Below are 19,992 nucleotides of genomic sequence, written 5' to 3' on the forward strand. Positions count from 1 at the left end.
AAGGTATGAGGTCACTTCCTGTTCTTATCAGTGTGGCCGACTTCAAGTTGTGTGACGGTAAGACGCTTGATTGGTTATAGCGGTGGTACACGATTATTTTTCCCTGTGATCCACATTCTATCAGTGACAGTTTTTTCTGGGGGACCAGATTAAATTGTGTCTGACCGTTGTCTGCCAAAAGCGTTCCCCTGGTTTAGGTGTATAATAGATGCACAAGAGGATTTAGCAGGGGGGAAAAAACCCTTTTCTTATGTAACACAAGGCAGCTGCACTCCAGAGCGAAGTTTGCCAGGTTCATTTATTAATAATCTCTCTTAGAAAACATACAAATGGTATCACAGCATTTGGTCTCCAGGCACAGAAACGTTTATGCAGGGTCCTGTGAGTGGCTTGAAGCCCTTCTCTTCAGCGCCGTCGCCAGTTTATAAACGCAGAGCTGCAGTCCGTCACGGTTCTGCCTGTTCTTTAGTGTGTGTGTGCGTGGGGGGGGTGGGGAATAACAGAGCCACATGGCATGTTAGCCGTGTGCCATCCTGTCTGTCGCTGTGCAGCCTTGTGGTTTGAGGCGATCATCTCTGGGGCCAGTCTTTTGGAGTTGGGGCAGAATCTAATTCGGCACCATAGTGGGGCAAGAGGGTGACATCAATCTGTCCTCGTCACATCCGAGTGGGGCTGTATCCTCTCGCCTTCCATCGCAACAAATGCACTACTGATAAACGGGGCAGAGCTAAAATACATCTCTTTATTACGCTGCACTGTAAAAACCAATAAAACTTTCCATATGAACAAACTTCCTATCAGATACAATAATGAACTACAAGAGCCTGTGAACCATTATTTACATGCACTGGTAATGAAATTTTGGCACTTCGTTCTGCAAAAGAAAAAGGGGGGAAAAGGGGGTCTGACTTATGGAACGAATGCCCTGAAAGAGCATTTTTTTCTGTCTGTTTTATAACCATGATAGCACAGTGCAGACAATAGGTCACCATCCAGCTGAGGCCCCTGTCTGTAGCTCCAAGCTCTAGGACCATTATTGGCTGAGAGGATGGACCTGGTAGCAAAGGGCTTCTGGATGCTCGTCCAATCATGACTCTTCATGGATCGTTCCACTTGAGGGATCTTCCTGTTGTCCCCCACCACCTTTCTGCAGTGGTCTCCACCGTGGAGCCTTTTTCATGGCCCATTCACACCCCAGCCACTGGAAGGGGGGGTGGGCAGTGGAGGTCCTATGTGATCTTCAGGGTGCTCCCATACGTCTGCTGGATCACCACCTGCACGTTGTCAAGTATGAAGTCGAAGGCCATGTTCCACACCGACTCCACGGACTGCTGCATCAGCCTGGCCACAAGGGGGCAACATCACAAAGGACATGAACTGAGACTAATTGCCCTAACCTTCAAAAGGCCTTCAACAATCCTGCTAAAACACACTGAGTGGACCTATTGTGTGAGGGCTTAATTAGTTGAGTTTTCAGTATGACAGTCCTGCCTCCCGCCCAGCAGAAGGTAACTGCTTACCTCTTCATGTACTTGATGACAAGGTCGAGCTTCTCCAGGTCTTTGTCCTCCACCAGCTCAGTGCAGTACTTCACTACCTGCAGGATGTCTTCTTCCATGGGTTCTGAGACGACAGAATAGGTTACTGTCACGCCACATGACGGTATATTACTTGTTCTCAACCAGCTGCAGTAGAAGAACCAGAAAGTTGGGTATCTGGTTCCAGCAATGACCCCCCCCCCCCGGTGCAGTACCTGGGATGGTAGTGACCCATTCCTTCAGCAGTGTCCTGATATCGGGGAATTCGCAGGCTCCAGCCAGCGTGGGACCAGGACGGGCCTCGACTTTCACCAGCTTTTCCTGCATGTCTGGGTTCAGGGACGATGTTGAGGGCCCGTTCTCAAGCTGAGGTAGAGAAGCGGAGGTCAAACGAGCCCGGCAGCTTGGACGACGCCCCTGCAGCCAGCTCTGCTGCTTAAACACCCACCTTCAGGGCCTCCGTGTGTGGGTGCGTGACCGGCTTGGCCGGGCTGCTCTTGGCGGGGCTGTTTCCATAGAGATGCCCTTTGGCGGGACTCATGTTCTTCCGTTTGTAGCGGCGCTTGGCCCGTCCCGCAGCCGCCTGCCTCAGCTGCAGAAGCGGGTTCCTGGACTCCACTGCAGGGATGAAGTGACACGCTGACATTCCCACCACTAGGGGGCGAAGCTCTGCTCCAAATGGCATGGTCGCTGGATTTCTTACCCACGGTGCCCTGGGGGTGCACTGTGTCTCTGCGCTTATATGCTGAGCGTAGCTCATCTTGGAGCTCCTGGGGGAGGGCAGCGAGCACCTCCGGATCAACCTGAGGGGAGGGGGTGATGCATGCGGCGTGACGGATCCTCAAGCCAGGCCTGACAGGCGAACACAGAGTGTGTGAGGAGCAGCCGGGCGCCTACCTGCGAGAAGTCCGGCAAGGCCAGCACGATGTCGCTCGGGTCTGTCTGGCCCTGCTGGCCCGGTATCTGTAGAATCAGCCTTCGCGTAGACTGGGTGAAGCTAGATGCTGGGGCTGGGGCTGGGGCTGGGGCTGGGGCTGGGGGGGGGCTGGCAGCCTGCTCCTCCCTGCAACCCCAGGAGCGCTCCACCTGCTCCCTCAGCTCAGCTGGCAGCGCCTCCAGCACGGAGCGATCCACCTGGGGGGGGGAGCTTTATTCTTACACTGAGTCTAAATGTAATGGAAGTGGCTCGTTTTTGTCTCAGCCCCCCAGAAACATAATTTTTCTAAAATCATTTAGCTGTTTGTCCCATTTCATTCCTCCTCCTAGCTAATTTTATCATGGGGACCCCACCCCTGACAAATTGCAAATTTTAATCATGTGGGACCTGAGGTGGGGGGCTGGGCTCAGCCACTGGATTTAAGAGCCATTCACAGCCAAAACCTTCGCAGACTGACTCAGCTCTGATCTAAAAGGTGACAGCATGACTATTCAACTATTGTTTGACTATCAGTCACACTTTCCACCCTGAAAGCCACAGTATCTGTGTTGCAGGTGTGTGACACACATCACCGCGGTCTGCGTACGGGCGGACACATCACCGCGGTCTGCGTACGGGCGGACACATCACCGCGGTCTGCGTACGGGCGGACACATCACCGCGGCCTGCGTACGGGCGGACACATCACCGCCGGCCTGCGTACGGGCGGCGGGCTCACCTGCGAGGGCGACGGCACCTCGATGCTGAGGTCCAGGCGCTTCCTTACATGCCTGGGAGTGTGCAGACTTCCGTTGTGCCGCGGTTGGGACGCCCCCTTGCTGGTGCCTGGCGCTGGTTCTCCTGGGACCAGTTGTGTGGCTGTAGGCTCCTTGCCTTTGTCTAATGGACTGTCTGGAGCAGGTGCATCTGAAACAGAAACTTGGGGTGGATGGGATGTAAAGGTTTTAAACTTCATGATGCTAAACAGCTTGTTGCGACAGCTACTAAAAACACAAGAACATGACCTAAAACATACACACAAAGACTGCCGCTCTGCCCTTATAGAAAGACCCCTGACCTGTGCTGGATCTGTGCCTGTCGGGATGAGGAGGCCTCTGGACGAGCAGCATGTCTCTGATGGAGCGACGGGGCTGGCCGGCGCCCCCTGCTGGACCCGGGGAACCCGGCGGCCCGGAGTGGGAGGGGACCAGCTGCTGGACCTGGAGGCCCACTCCCCGCACGTCCGTCACATTCAGCTTCATGGCCTGGAAGAGCCGGATGGCTTCTGCCGCGATCACCTGGGCGCAGCCTGTGGGCTTTTCTATAGTCACGGTCCTATGGGGTGGGGGTGGGGGTGGAGGGGGGGGACAATGGTATCCATAGCAACCGTGCTCAGGTCTACGCAACAGTGATATGACAGATGACAGTTTTTAAAATTCAGCCCAGACGGCGCGGATAAAAGCAGGCAATAAAGTGCAGATCTGAACTCAATAACGATGCTCGCCAGGAAATGTCAGCAGTCAATAAGAGGATTTAAGAGGAACCAAACCGGCGGAATGGTCATCTCCAAAGTTCGGCGGTGCCTCTGGATGGCAGCGTGTGTGTCTGAGTGACTTCACTCTGCTGTCAGCAGGTGCGTGCTAACGTGTTAGCATGTAGCGGCCGCACGGACCTGCCCAGCGAGTCGCAGATGCCGTGTCCCCCGAACTTGGCCGGCTCCAGCGGGGCCCCTGCTTTGCGCACCATCACCTTCAGTGTGATCCTGCGTCCGCGCAGCTGAGAGGCCTGCAGCCGCCGCTGCACCTCCTGTGACAGTTTGCTCAGAAAGGTCTCCGCTTCTGCCACCTAATGGTGAGAAAGGCAACTGATCCACTGTGCTGCCAAGGCAGGGTTAGTAACAGCTAACACACACTCAGTGACAAAAAAAGTTAAGCACCCAGACAGAGTGGTGGAAATGAAATGAATCTGCACGCAGTGAAAGGTCATGTGACTGTATCGCAATGATTATAATATCAGACCAAACGGACAACAGAGTTGGCAGTATGGGCACACTGCTGATCCCATGTCAGTAGGGTGTGGCACCTCCATGGACCAGGATACATGCGGCGATGCGGAAGGGAGTTGAACAGCCGTTGTATCCTCTCCTGCGACAAGTCGGCCCACAGCTGCTGTAACTGGCCCTCGAGATCCTGCAGATTGGCACTGGATCTGAGTTGACGTCCGAGCTGATGCCACACGTGTTCGATTGGGGGACCTGGCTGGGCACGGGAGGACCTCAACACGACACAGGCAGCCCATAGACATACGTGCCATGTGTGGACGGGCGTAGTCTTGCTGAAAGACTGTGCCAGGGTGCTGTCTCAGGAGGGGTAAGACTGTGCCGTCGGGGTTCCCCGAATCACTCATACCCTCTGGATCCCCACATCACGATGCCAGCAGTAACGCCGGTGTGTCTCTCCACAGCATCGGCAGGATTGGTTCTCTCCCCTCGGCGCCGCCATACGCGCAACCGACGGTCGTCCGTGGTAATGCAGAACCGAGATTCATCACTGAACATGGAAAGACGGCGTTCATCATCAGTCCATGCCTCCCGGTTACGGCACCACTCCAGACACAGCCGTCTCTGCGCTGGTGTGAACGCGTAGTCCGGCTGATGCCAGTCGTCGAGACACTGTGCAGGATGACACAGGGTGCTGCAGAGAGTCCAATTCCTGTGTCTGGATGGCAGGCGCAGATGTCATGGGGTTCTGTAATGCTTGGCACACAACACGACGATCCTCCCTGGGTGTGGTCGTTCTTGGGTGACCGGAACCTTCTCGACGTGCGTGGCTACTCTCACGTGCCCATTGGTTCCAACATCGGCGACTGTGACATCTGCATGCCCCACATGCCGGGCAATTTCACAAACCCACAATGCGGCCCCTACCAGACTCCGGCAAGCGCTGGTAACGCTGTCTAATGCGTCTATGAGGTGTCCTCTGTGTCTGGTGACTAGACGTGCCAGCTCCTTGCAAATCGAATCATTTACACCCCATCGCTGGTCTGCACGAGTACCAAATTACATCCAAATCAGACAATTACTTCTGGGTGCTTAACTTTTTTGTCACTGAGTATAAACAAACAAACAAACAAATAATTTGTAAACCAAAACAAAATATGATGGATGGAGAAGGAAATGGCAGAAATCCATCAAAAAACTGATTTTTTTCATAAGTAGCCAACTAAAACAAAACTGGGTTATGAATGAAAACTATGAATGAATGAATTTTATTAAATCCAAGTGGTTCTTGACCTTTTTGCACTGTGACCCAATTGTTACCATACCAGCTCAGTTGTGACCCTATATCAGGTATAGGTTTAAATTAACCCTATGATCAAACATACAGTGCACTCTGCAATTTACACCAATCAATGCCTATCACACAAACCTGATTGGATGCGCCAGTGAATTTTAAATTAAGAATCCATGGTTTGGCTTCTTGGATTGGTTAAGTGTTCAATAGATTTGCGCTAAGCATTTGCAGAACCAAGACCCGTTTATATAGGTTAATTCTAGTACTGGGGCTGGGAAATCTGATCATAAATCAGCACAGAAGAAGGTTGAGAATCGCCAATATAAACGATAATATTCATATATTTTAACATGTGAGCAACACTGACCTGCGTGAAGCGGATCCCGTAGTTCATCTCCGCCGACACAGACTTCCTCTCCTTCTCGCTCCTTACGGGCCGGTCGTCCAGGCCGCGGCAAAAACGAAACAGAGTCTGACCTGTCCGAGGCCCGAACTCTCGCTGCAGCCTGGACATGGACAGCTGCTGCAGGTCTCCACAGGAGCGCACGCCCAATGAGGCCAGCCGGAATCCCATGGTCCGGCCCACACCTGCACGAAGACCAATCACAGGCAGGGGGCGGAGTCATCCTTATATCATCTGCCAAAAAAAAGGGCTACTCCCCCCTGGTCCATTAGATTTTAATATTGTTATACACAATATAACTGTGGGACACGGTATGAGATGCTGGCTGAATAAAGGCTGTAATTTTCTGTAAAGGTGAACAGCTGTTATCCAAATGACCTTCATTAAGAATAACCTCTAGCGAGCTTTGAACCAGGATTCCCCATTTTGAAATATACTCCCATATTTTGTGACATATGCAGGCATTAAATCTCTTTTTCCAGAATTAGACAGTAAGCAACCACCAGGGGGCGCAGTTCTCACCAGGCAGGTTGGTTACAGACTGATCTCTGATGAAGTCGTCCACTTCCTCCGACTTTAAGTAGTACTGGCCATCCGGTTTGGCCTTCCGAGTCGCCATTCTGGCCAGCAGAATGTTTGAACCTGGGGGGAAGGGGGGAGGAACATCAGAACTGGAGCTAATATGTATGAGGGGGGGCCTGGTGGTCTGATAGCATATGAATTTGGACTTAAAAGTAACACTTTCACAATGCAGACTGCTACTGCACCTCCTCAATGCAGACTGCTACTGCACCTCCTCAATGCAGACTGCTACTGCACCTCCTCAATGCAGACTGCTACTGCACCTCCTCAATGCAGACTGCTACTGCACCTCCTCACTGCTCTAAATGGTTGTATGACTTTTGCAAGGAAGGTAAATGGAACCTCAACCCAGTCGATACTGGTTTTCATTTCATTTTTAGTATTTATTCATCTCACGCTTTTATCCAAAGCAATTTACAGTAGAATGGTTGCAATGTATGTGCACTAGCTGGGATTTGAACCCACAACCTTTGTATTGTTAGTACAATGTAGTACTAGTTGGGCTATAGGACTTTTCAGTCGTTTCTCAGGTGCCGCGTGCATTTGTGATGGTCCTGTGTGTGTGTGCGGACGTGTGAGCGTACTGACCCATGCCCACGGACGCGCTGCACCCCGTCCGCTCCCGCACGTCTGCCCGGATGGCGGCGGCGAGGTCGTGGGGCGAGACTGACAGCTCCGCTAGCAGGGAGGTGGCGTCCATCAGGGCCTCGTCGCAGCTCAGAGCCTCGATGTGGTGGGTGTAGCTGGAAATGATGGCGGGGGGGGGTGGGGAGGGGCTTTAATGGCAGTCACGGACGACAAGGAGGACTGGACACGCCGCGTACGGGGAGAGGAGGCGGCGGGTACCTGGCTAGGGTCTCGTACATGGCCGTAGCCACCTCCTTGTAGGCCTCAAAGTCGTAAGGCACTGCCTGCAGACCTGGACACAGCTGCTTGGCCTGGCCGAAGAACATGCCGTTTCTGACTCCCGCCTGCCTTTAGGAGGGGTGGGGGCGCGGTCATCAGTCAGCCACTCAGCCAATGAGCCGGCGCACTTGGAGGGGCGTGGCCTACCTGGCCTCATAGCTGCAGGAGGCGATCTCAGCCATGGAGAGGGCGACCGGGTCCTGCTCGGCCCCCGCCGGGGAGGTGTTCGGGCTCTCCGGAGAGGGGGTCACCTCCAGGTCACCGTCTCCCTTCTCTGTGTGACGAAGAGGCGCACGAGTCACCATATGGTCTCCCGGTATTCACCTGAGACCCAGGCACCTGCTCCAGCCGCCACAGGCACTGCGCTTCGTCTTCCCCGGGAGCGAGTGAGATCCAGAGCGCACTGCTGAAGGTGCCCTCACCTGCCCGCTTGGGGTTCAGCTTCTGTTGGTAATACCGCAACTCCAGCTGGGGGTTGGCCCCCGGGCGCTTGGCCACTTGCCCCCGCCCTCGGTTACTCGTCACGGCAACTGGTTTCCCTAAAGAGGAGGTGGGGTTCTGTGTATGACTGACCGGTCAGTGGCTGGAAGGGAGCAGGGCAGGAATACGAGATGTTTGGGTGTTAGTGGGCGGGGCCTCACCCTTCAGGTCCGGTCTGTGTCGGATCCCGACCGACACGAAGAAGCAGTCCATGTCCACGTGCAGGATGCAGGGCTGTCGTGCCTGAGGGCCTGGAGGGGTCAGGGAACCTGGGGCAGGAACACCCAGAGAGTCAGAGAGAGACCCAGAGAGTCAGAGAGAGACCCAGAGAGTCAGAGAATCCCAGAGTCAGAGAGAGACTGAGACACCCAGAGAGTCAGAGAGACCCAGAGAAAAACCCAGTCAGACACCCAGAGAGTCAGAGACACATGACTCTGACATGTACCCACCCAGCTGAAGCTTCTTCCTAAATAAGCCTGACTCAGCAAAGCTTGTCTCAACTCAGCACAGCAGTGGAATCAGCAGCAAAGCTCTTAAGAAGGGTCTAAGCCCAGTGTATTCTGGGATACTTGGGCCTCCTATCCACTTCCAGGAAAGGGTGAACGCAGCAGGTTTGGAAATGTGGCGAATTCTGCGACAACGGGCTAAGCCCACATTCTGACAAACTAACAGAGAGAGGAGGCTGACTGATTTATTAATGAGGTCTACCATTTTGGGGGTAGATGAGAAGCATATTATAATTTAAAGCTGAAATCTGTGTACGAGGTAGAGAGCTTTCTGTGGAGAATAACGGTTGATAGATCACCCAGGGGATGCATCAGAATCAAAGAGGAGGAGGAGCTCTATATTACTCACATTTATGATGATAATGTTAAAGATGCAGTATATTCATTTGTTGGCATGTCCTGTTACCGTTTTAAAGCATTACAAAATATACCAAGAAATTTGAATTGTTATTTTTATTCAATGTGGTCATTGTACCTGTTGCAAAGTGAAATTGTACCTGAATTCTTTGAAACATAATATGTAAACTAAACTTAAAAATGCATCAATGGCTTCTCACTACAAGTAATATTCCTGCTTGTTCTCTCGTAATGTCCCCGTGAAAATGCATTAAAATACCACTCATGGATTACTTCTAACTTCTTACATCTAGCAGAGTCTAGCCCGGGGGGGGGGGGGGGGCAATCTTATCGGCAAAGGGCCGGTGTGTATGCAGGTTTTTGGGATAACCTGTAGGTCAGCTGTTCGAACCCAGGTGTGAGGACTCTTCAGCCAATCAGCCCTCTAATTAGTGACCTAATTAGGGAGTTGCAGTGACAACCTGCATACACAGCGGCCCTTTGCCGGTAAGACTGGCCACCCCTGGTCCAGCCAGTAAGTGAAGTAGTGGCAGCAGTACGTTAAGCAGAATAAATCGAAATAGAAAACCACAAGACAGAAATCAAGGTGTCATGTTGAAATACCTGCACCGTGAGCCATCCTTTGACGCCTTAGGCGCTCCCGCCCGGGAAAGTTGGTGCCCCCTGTTGCCTGGGTCCGGTACTGCAGGGAACTGACATACTCCGAGAACTCGCTGCGCCAGGTGGAGATGTGATGCAGGCGGGAGTGAGAGTAGTACTCGGAGATAGAGTCCGTTCCCATGACCTGCTCACCACCTAAGGAGTCGCCAGGGTTCAAGGTAACATGTGGAGGTGGGTTCAAACATTGGGGCGTAAGATGCTGGGCCCCATTGAGCCGGAATCTGCCCACGCTTCGCGTGGGGGTAGGGGGTCCCTCAGGGTTGCCAGCCTGAGGGTGCAGTTTCTGCACCGGGGGTGGCTTTGGGTCTGAAGGCTGGGGTGTACGTGCCTGGGTACTGCCTGCTTCAGGTCTCAGAACCCGGCGAGTCATGTCCTGTGGGGATATCGTCTGACCACCAGGGGGCAGCAGATGAGTAGTCTCCACTGTACCAATGACATGAGAGTCAGGGGGCGGGGCCCGGGGCCTCTGGCTCAGCCAGTCATCCTGTGGGATCGGTCCCTGCATTGGGTCATGGGGTTTTAAGGCACCATTCATAGGGTGGCTGTGGCCATTGGTGAAAGTCCGCTCCAGGGCTCCTTCCATGGAGGAGGGTCCCAGGCTGGGGGGGTCACCTCCCACCTTCTGCATCCCATTCAGTCTCAGGCCCAAACTCAGGTCTGTCCCATTCCTGTAGGACAATCTATAGTGAGTTATAGTGAAGAACAAAGGTGAAAATCTATATTTAAAATAGACGATCAGTGAAATAACAGTAAAACACTATGATATGACACAGACTTCAATAATTTCATTACGCTGGTTTGGACTGTGTAACATTAATGAAACATTAACATATCAGATTAATATGGAGGCGACCAGTATTTCCCATACTTACAGCCTGAAGTCTTGATGTGTCAAACTGGGGGCGTGGCCAATATGTTTGGGGGTGTGGCCAGACTGGTAGTGGGAGTGGCCTGGCCCATCATGTTCCTGTCCCAGGTGTATACTGGGAAAACTCAGCCCCTTCTGCTTGGTATAGAGCTGGTACTTCAGGTACGAGAGGAGGTGGCCTGCCTTAATGCTGGGGGAAGGTAAAAAGGAGAGTCTGACTATTTTAAATTAATGTTCCAGGAAGTCTGTGAGGAAGTGACACCGGAAGTGGGCCTCATGTGAACAAGCGCTAACGATCGCCAAGACTAACAGCTACACGCACACACCTGTCGGTGATCCAGTCAGGCCGTACCACCTTCTCTCCCCGCAACTCCTTGATTTTGGTGTTTGGGAGGTTGGTGGCGATGATGTGCGTGGTCTTGGAGCGCGAGTAGTACACATGGTACTGTCCACCGTGCAGCATCATCAGTCTGCGCAGCTCGTCTGCGCTGGGATCTGCGGGGGGGGCGTGACAGAGCCATGAGCTGGGCGGAGCCGGACCGCAGCACTTCCCGCGAGGGCGAGGGAGGGGCTTACCCGTGTAGCCGTTGACGTAGATGGCCACACCGCTGAAGATGCTGGAGGAGCCGCCCTCCTTCTGCTTCTCCCGGGGGGCGTCCTGCTTAAACTGCTCCTCCAGCTTGGAGACCTTGGCGGCCATGTACCTCCCCTGGAGGGGAGCCGGAAACCCCACAGAAGCACACGTAAGGAACCCAGAAAGCGGGGGGGGCGGGCGGACCCCCGACTTCAGCGAGTCCCCATTGCCATGGCAGCCGGAAAAGCTATTATGAGGATGACTGAGATGAAGGCTTGCACCCTGTCTCTCGATACTCACACGCCTTCATACCGTGTGTTTTCACGTCATGTGTACATTCCGTCTACTCAACACGAGTGCAAGTCTAATGTGTGTAAGACCTTCAGTTAAGAACCATTTGACACGTGACTAATGCGTCTAACAAAAACTGAAACACGGAGCTTTGTCAGCCCAACAATTTATCCTTTTTAGCACAAACCTATTAGCAGACGTCACTGTGTTTCTTCAAGTGTAAAGTGTTCGATGTCATAATAAGTTCCTATGCTACCTCAAACTACAGTTACCATAATCCTCTGCATGTTAATGAATCCACTTCCTGGTTTAAGTCTGCCTTGCCAACTTTTGTGCTCCAGTAAGATTCCTAGGGTGTGGATTCTAAAAAGGAAACTACAACTTGTCTGTTCCACAAGCATAATCAAAAAGTCATTAAATCCATGTATTGAAAAGTAATTCTGTACATACATGTATTGAAACTGGCCCCTAATTTGGATATCATCGACTTGATATTGAATATTGACACTTGCGTGCTAATATGCCACAGAGTGTCATCAGCTGATATTTTTCCAATATTCCGGATATCTGTATTATCCATCATATTTTTCAGATGTTGCACAGAAAAAGTCCAAGACGAATCTCTGCTGAGAAAAACTGGGAGAGACACAGTATATCTCAGAACTCGATGGCCCCCCTGAAATGACAGCCCCCCCCCCCCCCCCACCCCAGAGACAGGCAGTGCCTAGATAACCGAAAAGGCCATTAAAATCCATAGAGGTGAGGAACAGCTCTCCTTGCCGTGCCTTAAAAACCACGTCCCCCCGCGCGGGCGAGCGGCACTCACCCTGCCCCCCCAGCCGTCATCCTCACTGGCCCTCTTCCTCCAGCCGCCTCGACTCATACTGAAATGTCTGTGGAGAGAGCAGCCAGAGGCGTGAAGAGACACCAAATCCCAGCGCGAGGCCAGCTAAGGCAGGAAATAGGCAGCCTGCACGCGTCAGACCCGCTACATCCCATACTCCAAACCCTGGCTTCCCACTGTCCTCTTTCCCTTATAAGGAATAAGCTCCGCCCATCCTTCCATTGTCCAATGAAATTGCATAAATACAAAGGAAATGTTTTAATTGGGTAAGGCAGAGCTGGGACAGAGGTTTGAAGGGCATATTCCATCTGCCAGTGTTTGTAAACATTCAGCGGGAGAGACTTGGACTGTTCCTCGCTCTGCTTCACTAACAAATGGACACAGACACCCACACGGACACCCACCCCGCCTCCAACCGCCCCCAGGCTTGGCCCCCCGTGTAGCAGGTGACGTGCGGCCAGTTGACAAAGCGCCCACTGTGCTCCTGGCACAGCTCGCCGCGCGTCGCTGTGGAAACCGTGACACGGGGAGCTGGTGGACGCTGGCGTGTCACCGCCGTGTTTTTGGTCGTGCCAGGCCGTTACGGGTCAGTGGCAGCCTCGTCCTGGAGCTAAATCTCCCCCCCCCTGCCCCCGGCAGCCTTGCCGCTGACCCCTGCCAGTCCCAGTCCCAGGGTGGGAGACACTCTGTGAAGACGCTGCCTTTTTGGCCAGAGGTGGGGGGGGGGGGTGGAACGGATCCCAGCTCATTAAGAGATGCTTCGTTGGGAGTGAAGCAGGGCACGGCACACAGATGGCGGGGGGGCGTTTGGGGGGGGGTTAAACACAGCAAAACCCCAGTATTCTGCTTAAAACTACCCAGTGCAAACAAACAGAGACGTGACTTATACCTCACGACTGGGACATTTTGTTTTTAAGAGCAAGGTCCCAGCCAAGCTAGACTGAAATGCATGGGGGGTGGGGGGGGGGGGCAGTATCCCTAAAATAACCCTAATCACCAAACAATGAGAGACACAAGGCTGGAGATGTTTAGCAGTGTGACTCTCTACAGCCATCATCACAGTCTCACGGGGTTCGGTCCGTTCGTCCTCGTCGCCTGAGTGGCAGCTGGGGTACATGAGAGGAGATGTCGGCCACTTACCTGGGTCACCGTGGGTCATGCCCTCCGAGAGACGCTAGGACTCTGGTCACGCTCGTTTGTTCTCTCCGTTCGGCTCGCACACGCTTACATGTACACATACACACACACACACACACACACGTGCAAGAAAACGGCCTCAAGCTAAGGAGATCAACCTCCACAGTGAGATTTGGTTAAGATCCTGTGGAGAGGAGAGGAGAGAGAGAGAGAGAGAGACAGACAGAGAGAGTGAGAGAGAGATAGAGAGAGAGAGAGAGAGAGAGAGAGGGAGGTTAGAATCCACATTCTCAGGTCCAGTGTTTAAAAACATCTTCCACGGAAAGGTATCACTGACAGGGTGGAACCGGAGTTTGGGACCACGTCATTCAGGACCGGAGGTCCGTCTCAGTCCACAGAACATGTGGATCCTGTTCCTGGGCTGGGACCTGAGCAGCCAAGCCTGGAGGAGTCTGCATCAGGCCGATCTGCCCGTGCAGTACAGACACGCCGTACAGCTACGGTCCACAGGGACAGGGACAGGGTGGCACTCGTAGTCGCCTGAGTGTGGAATTCTCCGGAAAGCCTCTCGGACGTGTCATTTTAGAAGACATGGAGGCTTCACACAAGGAGAGACGTTCACACCTGGCACCTCTCCCCAGAGACGTGCCTGACGGCGCCCCCTGTTGAGCAGGCTCTGACAGCGACGCGCGTGCCCAGAGGAGCCACCCCTGCACTTTGTGATCCCCCAACCCCACAGACGGCACCTTGCTGAAGCCCCACAGCTCGGCGTGCTGCGCGGCGATCAAAAGCCAATCGCGTGCAGCAGAGCACCACTTAGAGCGTCGGCCACGCGGGAGCTCCGCCCCCCGCTACATGTCATTCAGTCTGCAGCTTATTTTAATGCTCCGGGCCTTTTCAGGCGGGAGCGTTTCCCTCTGTCAACAAAAGGCATAAAGGATCCTGGCTCTCCCCCCCTCCACCATTAAGCCGGGATGAGGCTCTCAGGCACGTCCATCAATCACCAAGGAGAACAAAGCACTCGCACTGCCTGCTGCGGGGGGGTCAGCAGGACACGCTCCTCCTGCATGCGGGCTGGGGCCAGAGACGTGCTCCACAGTGCCACACTCTGTACTGGTCCCCACGGCGGACACTCGCATTCCCCCCCTCAAGTATAAGGCTGAATCTGAATGGAGCAGGAGGACTGATGAGCTGGAGAGCCAGACGGCGGCATGTCAGATAGGTAAAGCGGGAAGGGGGGAGGGGCAGGGGACGTGGGGAACGGGCAGGCGAATGGGCAGGGGACGTGGGGGACGGGCAGGCGAATGGGCAGGGGACGTGGGGGACGGGCAGGCGAATGGGCAGGGGACGTGGGGGACGGGCAGGCGAATGGGCAGGGGACGTGCAGGCGAATGGTCAGGGGACGTGGGGGACGGGCAGGCGAATGGGCAGGGGACGTGGGGGACGGGCAGGCGAATGGGCAGGGGACGTGGGGGACGGGCAGGCGAATGGGCAGGGGACGTGGGGGACGGGCAGGCGAATGGGCAGGGGACTCGTGGGACGGGCAGGGGAATGGGCAGGGGACGTGGGGGACGAGCAGGCGAATGGGCAGGGGACGTGGGGGACGAGCAGGGGAATGGGCAGGGGACGCGTGGGACAGGCAGGCGAATGGGCAGGGGACGCGTGGGACGGGCAGGCGAATGGGCAGGGGACGCGTGGGACGGGCAGGCGAATGGGCAGGGAACGCGTGGGACGGGCAGGCGAATGGGCAGGGGACGCGTGGGACGGGCAGGCGAATGGGCAGGGGACGCGTGGGACGGGCAGGTGAATGGGCAGGGGACGCGTGGGACGGGCAGGCGAATGGGCAAGGGACGCGTGGGACGGGCAGGCGAATGGGCAAGAGACGGGTGGGACGGGCAGGCGAATGGGCAGAGGACGCGTGGGACGGGCAGGGGAATGGGCAGAGGACGCGTGGGACGGGCAGGGGACGTGGGGGACGGGCAGGGGACGTGGGGGAAGGGCAGGGGACGCGTGGGACGGGCAGGGGAATGGGCAAGAAACGGGTGGGACGGGCAGGGGACGCGTGGGACGGGCAGGGGACGCGTGGGACGGGCAGGGGAATGGGCAAGAGACGGGTGGGACGGGCAGGGGACGCGTGGGACGGGCAGGGGATTGGGCAAGAGACGGGTGGGACGGGCAGGGGACGCGTGGGACGGGCAGGGGAATGGGCAAGAGACGGGTGGGACGGGCAGGGGAATGGGCAGGGGACGTGGGGGACGTGCAGGCGATTTGGCGGGGGACGTGCAGGCGATTTGGCAGGGGACGTGGGGGACGAGCAGGGGAATGGGCAGGGGACGTGGGGGACGAGCAGGGGAATGGGCAGGGGACGTGGGGGACGGGCAGGGGAATGGGCAGGGGACGTGGGGGACGGGCAGGGGACGTGGGGGACGGGCAGGGGACGTGGGGGACGGGCAGGGGACGTGGGGGACGGGCAGGGGACGTGGGGGACGGGACGCGTGGGACGGGCAGGCGAATGGGCAGAGGACGCGGGGGACGGGCAGGGGAATGGGCAGAGGACGCGGGGGACGGGCAGGGGACGTGGGGGACGGGCAGGGGAATGGGCAGGGGAAAAGGAAGGGGAAAAGGAAGGGGACGCATGGGACGGGCGGGCCAATGGGCAAGAGACGCGTGGGACGGGCGGGCCAATTGGCAAGAGAGGCGTGGCACGGGCGGGCCAATTGGCAAGAGACGCGTGGGACGGGCGGGCCAATGGGCAAGAGACGCGTGGGACGGGCAGGGGAAAGAGCAAGGGACACGTGGGACGGGCGTTGGACGGGCAAGGGACACGTGGGACGGGCAGGGGACACGTGGGACGGGCGTTGGACGGGCAAGGGACACGTGGGACGGGCAGGGGACACGTGGGACGGGCGTTGGACGGGCAAGGGACACGTGGGACGGGCAGGCGAATGGACAGGGGACGCGGGGGACGGGTAGGGAAAAGGGGAGAATGAAGGTCAAGGTAGCTTCAAAGCAGGGCTCCCCAATTGGGAAACTTTGTTTTAAAGTAAGCAGGGAAGCCCCCCCACCCCAAATGCTGTCCGATGGCCATGGGGGGAGGAATTTTTTTTATGACCATGTAAAATCTGGCACCATACTGGACTTCCTACATCAGTCAAAGGCTGATCTGAACAGCCCCTATAGACTATCAGCACCAGAATTACACCCCCCCCAAGTTCCATTGGAGGCCCTGGTGAATCCAACAGGATGGATTAATGACACTTTATTGAGCCCCGTGGGGAAATTCTCTTTTTTCCTACCCAATCTTGCTCTCCATGACACACCGACACACATACAGGCAGAGTGAGCTTGGGGGTGACAGGCAGAGGCAGCCAGCATCCCCGGAGCTCGGGGGTCCAACGGCGGCATCAATCTGCCGACCCGGGAGTCAAACCAGTGACCTTCCGATCATCGGCACAAGTGCTAACTCACTGAGCGTCACACCCCATGGGTGAGCGGGAAGGGGATGGAGGGACCGCTGGTACCGCCAACGAGACGTCTCCGGAGCTCTCAGCCCGACATGAAATCAGAGGGGGCTGAAGAGCACGGAGAGGGGAACCGAGACGAATTAGTGAAACGTGTGAGTTTCTCAGGGGCATCAAACTGCACCGCATGAGCCAACAGGCTTGGGGTAAAGGAGAAGGTGCTCGGACAGGCAGGCCACACAGACATTTCTGTGGATGTCCTAGAGTGATAGTCTTTTAGATTAAAAATTAACAGAAATATCCATGTCACACATGTTACTGCACTCTGAACAGCACCTGGACACACAAATAAGCAGGGGAATAAGAGGGACACGAATACCCTGCCAGATTCAGGGGCCCGGCAATTTACAGGGGCCCTATATACATAAAATTATATGTAAAATTGGGTGGGAGGGGGCCAAGGTGACATTTTGTCAGAGGTCCCAGAGTTTCTAGGTACACAGGAGTAACCTGAAGGTTTCTGACCCTGGTGTATGAATCTGGGTTCCAGTAAACAGGTAATTAATGAATAACATTACATTTCTTAGTCTACTAATATCAACAAGGCAGTTAACCTTCACGAATTAAATGAAGAATTTATGGAACTACCAGTTTCCACCCGTCACAGTGCTTAAAAGTAGATGACTCTTAATCTCAGTGAAATGCCACTTGCCAGACAGTACCTGTGTCTAAACGGGCTTCTGTGGGTCCGGGAGGTCGTGGGGGTCACCCAGGCTGATGCGGGCAGGAGGCTGAGACCAGATGCGGCAGACACTTCCAGATGCGCCGCTGCCAGCCGCGGATCTAGTTCGGATGGTAATCGGATTACTCGTCTTGTCCCGGTCCGACTGCCCACACAGCAGCAGCGCAGACAATTAACCTGTCAGTCCTGGCTTGCCATCCGGACCTCCTGATCCCACAACGCACCGGACAAAGTCCGAACTACAAACTGGGACCCCCGAAAGCGCCGCTGAATCACTGCCTGCGACTGTCACGGCGATCCCGATAGGCAGCGCGACCGGCGTCCGTCCCGGTCCGAGAGCCGCACCGAGCCGATCCGATCCGATCCGCGCCGGGACGGGTGAAGCTAAAACAAGCACAGGCAAGTTGCAGGGGTAGCAGCGCAGCTGGCACCCCCCGCCCGGCGGCACGGCGGTGACAGCGGGGCAGGGCGTCCTGCGGACGCGCACCAGGGACTCGCCAGTCCAAATATGGACCCAAACATGGAACCAGACGTGCGGCACGCGCCTGCGGCGCTGCGCGTCCGCCTCCAAAGCCCACAGATCCGTGCTCACCTTCTGCGTCTCTCGCTCTCTCCCCCCGATCTTTTTGCCTTTTTTTGTTCAAAGCAGGGCGCCCAGCGCCGTGCCCGTAGGCCAGCCTTGCGCACTCTCCGCCCTGCCTTTCCACTCGTCCCTCCGTATCTGCGCTTCTTCTCGGCGTCTCGCGGAGCTCCGTGCCCGGGGATGTGCTTGTTTTATCGCGATCCCGCAGCGTGTCGAGGCGCGGACCACAGATCGCTCCCGACCAGCCTTCTTCCTCTTACTCCATTTCCAGCCGCCTGCTCCTGCCCTCCCCCCTCCTCTCCCCGGCTCCTCCTCTCAATGCTTTTCCGCCTCAAACCCTCCTCCCCGAGGGTGTCACACTGTGACGGCGCCGTCGTCGGCGGCGGCCGGTGTCGGGGCTCCCCCCAGCGGCGAGTCTGTCGCACTGCGCATGACGCGGATACATCCGCGCCGCAGCTCTCGCGCACATGCACGCCCCACACCTACGGCGCTTCATTGACTGGACCATCGACGGTCCCGCCCTCTCTCTCTCTCTCTCTCTCTCTCTCTAGATGAGCTTGTTGTTTCTATTTTCTCCGGCAGTCTGGCTTGCGTTTTGCGGTTTCTGTACCGCATTTTGTGTAAAATAAAGACTGAAACTATTTAAGTACAGAGCGTCGGACCTAAATACTAACGTAACAAATCCAGAAGTCCGGAAATACACCTTTCAATTGCAACAAAACAATTAAAAATTAATATGCAAAAAATAACTCCAGCTGAACAATGCAATTTGAATTGATCAGTTTCACGCAAAACACCATAGATTGTGCAATGGCTGAGGAAGGGTATGAAGCCGTACCTGTGCGTTCGCAACCCAATTGTGTTCAGTATTGTGGGAAAACGTTTTGCTAATTTAAATAAAAATACTGTTTTCGTGGGACGCCTGAGCGGCAGGATTCATAGTGAGTTGAATTCAAGACGTCTAAAAGCCACAACGACGGAATCCAATTTATTTCATAATAACGGTGTGATTATAATTAATTGTAATTATAGATTACATTTATTGGTTTGCATATAACCATACTGGCGAAGGGGGAAACACATTTGTGTACGACTGCACCCAGCTGTTATTGTTAGACAACAATAATTCACTCATTAGTTTTAAAAGTGCCTTAGAAAGTACATGCCAATCGTAGACACCCCAAATGGGTCGCGCCTTATAAGAAATCCCACCCGGAAATGCCACGGATGTGGACGCTGCCAAGTCTGGATGTCTGACTGGGGCTAGCGGGAATGATGGCTGTTCGTCAGGCACAGAGATCATATTAAAATCGACTGGTGGGACCTGTATTTGAATAATGCGTTTAATATTGCAAACGCCCTTCTGATCATATATGTCTGCTGCTAAATGTAAGCACTGTTTGCCGAACCAAAGTGTGGCTCAGTAAATTAAGATACGTCCCTGATAGAGCGCTTTGCTGTAAACGCGACTCAAAATGCACCATATTGTAGAATGAGAATGCACTTGTGGAAATATTCAACACATCGAGCCATGAAATGGTGGCAAACACTTGCAAGGGAACTTTGTGTGTGCAGCAGAGTTCATTTACGCTGTTTCATTGCGTTTGTTAGATGCCTGCGCTCTCCTCTGACTGGTTGTTACTCTCTTCTGTTGCTATGGTTCCAGCTCGCGGATGAGAGGGTGAGAGGTCATGACTGCTCTCCCATTGGTTGGGTCGTTATGTGGGCGGGAATACAAGGCAGACAAGAGGATATATAGGAGAGGGGGGCAGAAAAGGCATTAGGATGTCAGACATTGAAGAAAGGAGGGTTAGCTTTGAGTAAGTATTCCGTGCAACCGGAAAAGGTTTA

At 54.8% G+C, this 19,992-nt stretch overlaps 1 protein-coding gene across 5 annotated transcripts; it reads right to left on the reverse strand.

Annotated features, from left to right (window-relative positions):
- Positions 1 to 280: 280 nt before the first annotated feature.
- On the reverse strand, positions 281 to 18,998 carry rev1 (REV1 DNA directed polymerase). Of its 5 annotated transcripts, none has more exons than XM_072698532.1 (24): positions 18,980 to 18,998; positions 17,539 to 17,659; positions 13,359 to 13,539; positions 12,201 to 12,267; positions 11,086 to 11,218; positions 10,836 to 11,004; positions 10,514 to 10,699; positions 9,585 to 10,309; positions 8,280 to 8,387; positions 8,061 to 8,177; positions 7,786 to 7,912; positions 7,579 to 7,707; positions 7,321 to 7,475; positions 6,673 to 6,792; positions 6,115 to 6,335; positions 4,127 to 4,299; positions 3,533 to 3,789; positions 3,194 to 3,393; positions 2,436 to 2,672; positions 2,242 to 2,341; positions 1,987 to 2,156; positions 1,754 to 1,904; positions 1,521 to 1,623; positions 281 to 1,341 (listed from the first exon to the last, which is right to left on the reverse strand). In XM_072698532.1, exons 4-24 carry the CDS (start codon positions 12,255 to 12,257, stop codon positions 1,230 to 1,232), a joined length of 3,750 nt encoding a protein of 1,249 aa, XP_072554633.1. In that variant the 5' UTR covers positions 12,258 to 12,267; positions 13,359 to 13,539; positions 17,539 to 17,659; positions 18,980 to 18,998; the 3' UTR covers positions 281 to 1,229. The 5 variants fall into 5 exon arrangements, with proteins under 5 accessions (XP_072554633.1, XP_072554613.1, XP_072554643.1 ...); XM_072698512.1 differs by lacking the exon at positions 18,980 to 18,998 and adding an exon at positions 18,151 to 18,541; XM_072698542.1 differs by lacking the exon at positions 18,980 to 18,998 and adding an exon at positions 18,151 to 18,540 and having other exon boundaries at positions 3,194 to 3,381.
- Positions 18,999 to 19,992: the final 994 nt, after the last annotated feature.

Source organism: Paramormyrops kingsleyae, chromosome 1 (assembly GCF_048594095.1).
Source record: "Paramormyrops kingsleyae isolate MSU_618 chromosome 1, PKINGS_0.4, whole genome shotgun sequence".
In the NCBI taxonomy this organism is placed as follows: Eukaryota; Metazoa; Chordata; class Actinopteri; order Osteoglossiformes; family Mormyridae; genus Paramormyrops; species Paramormyrops kingsleyae.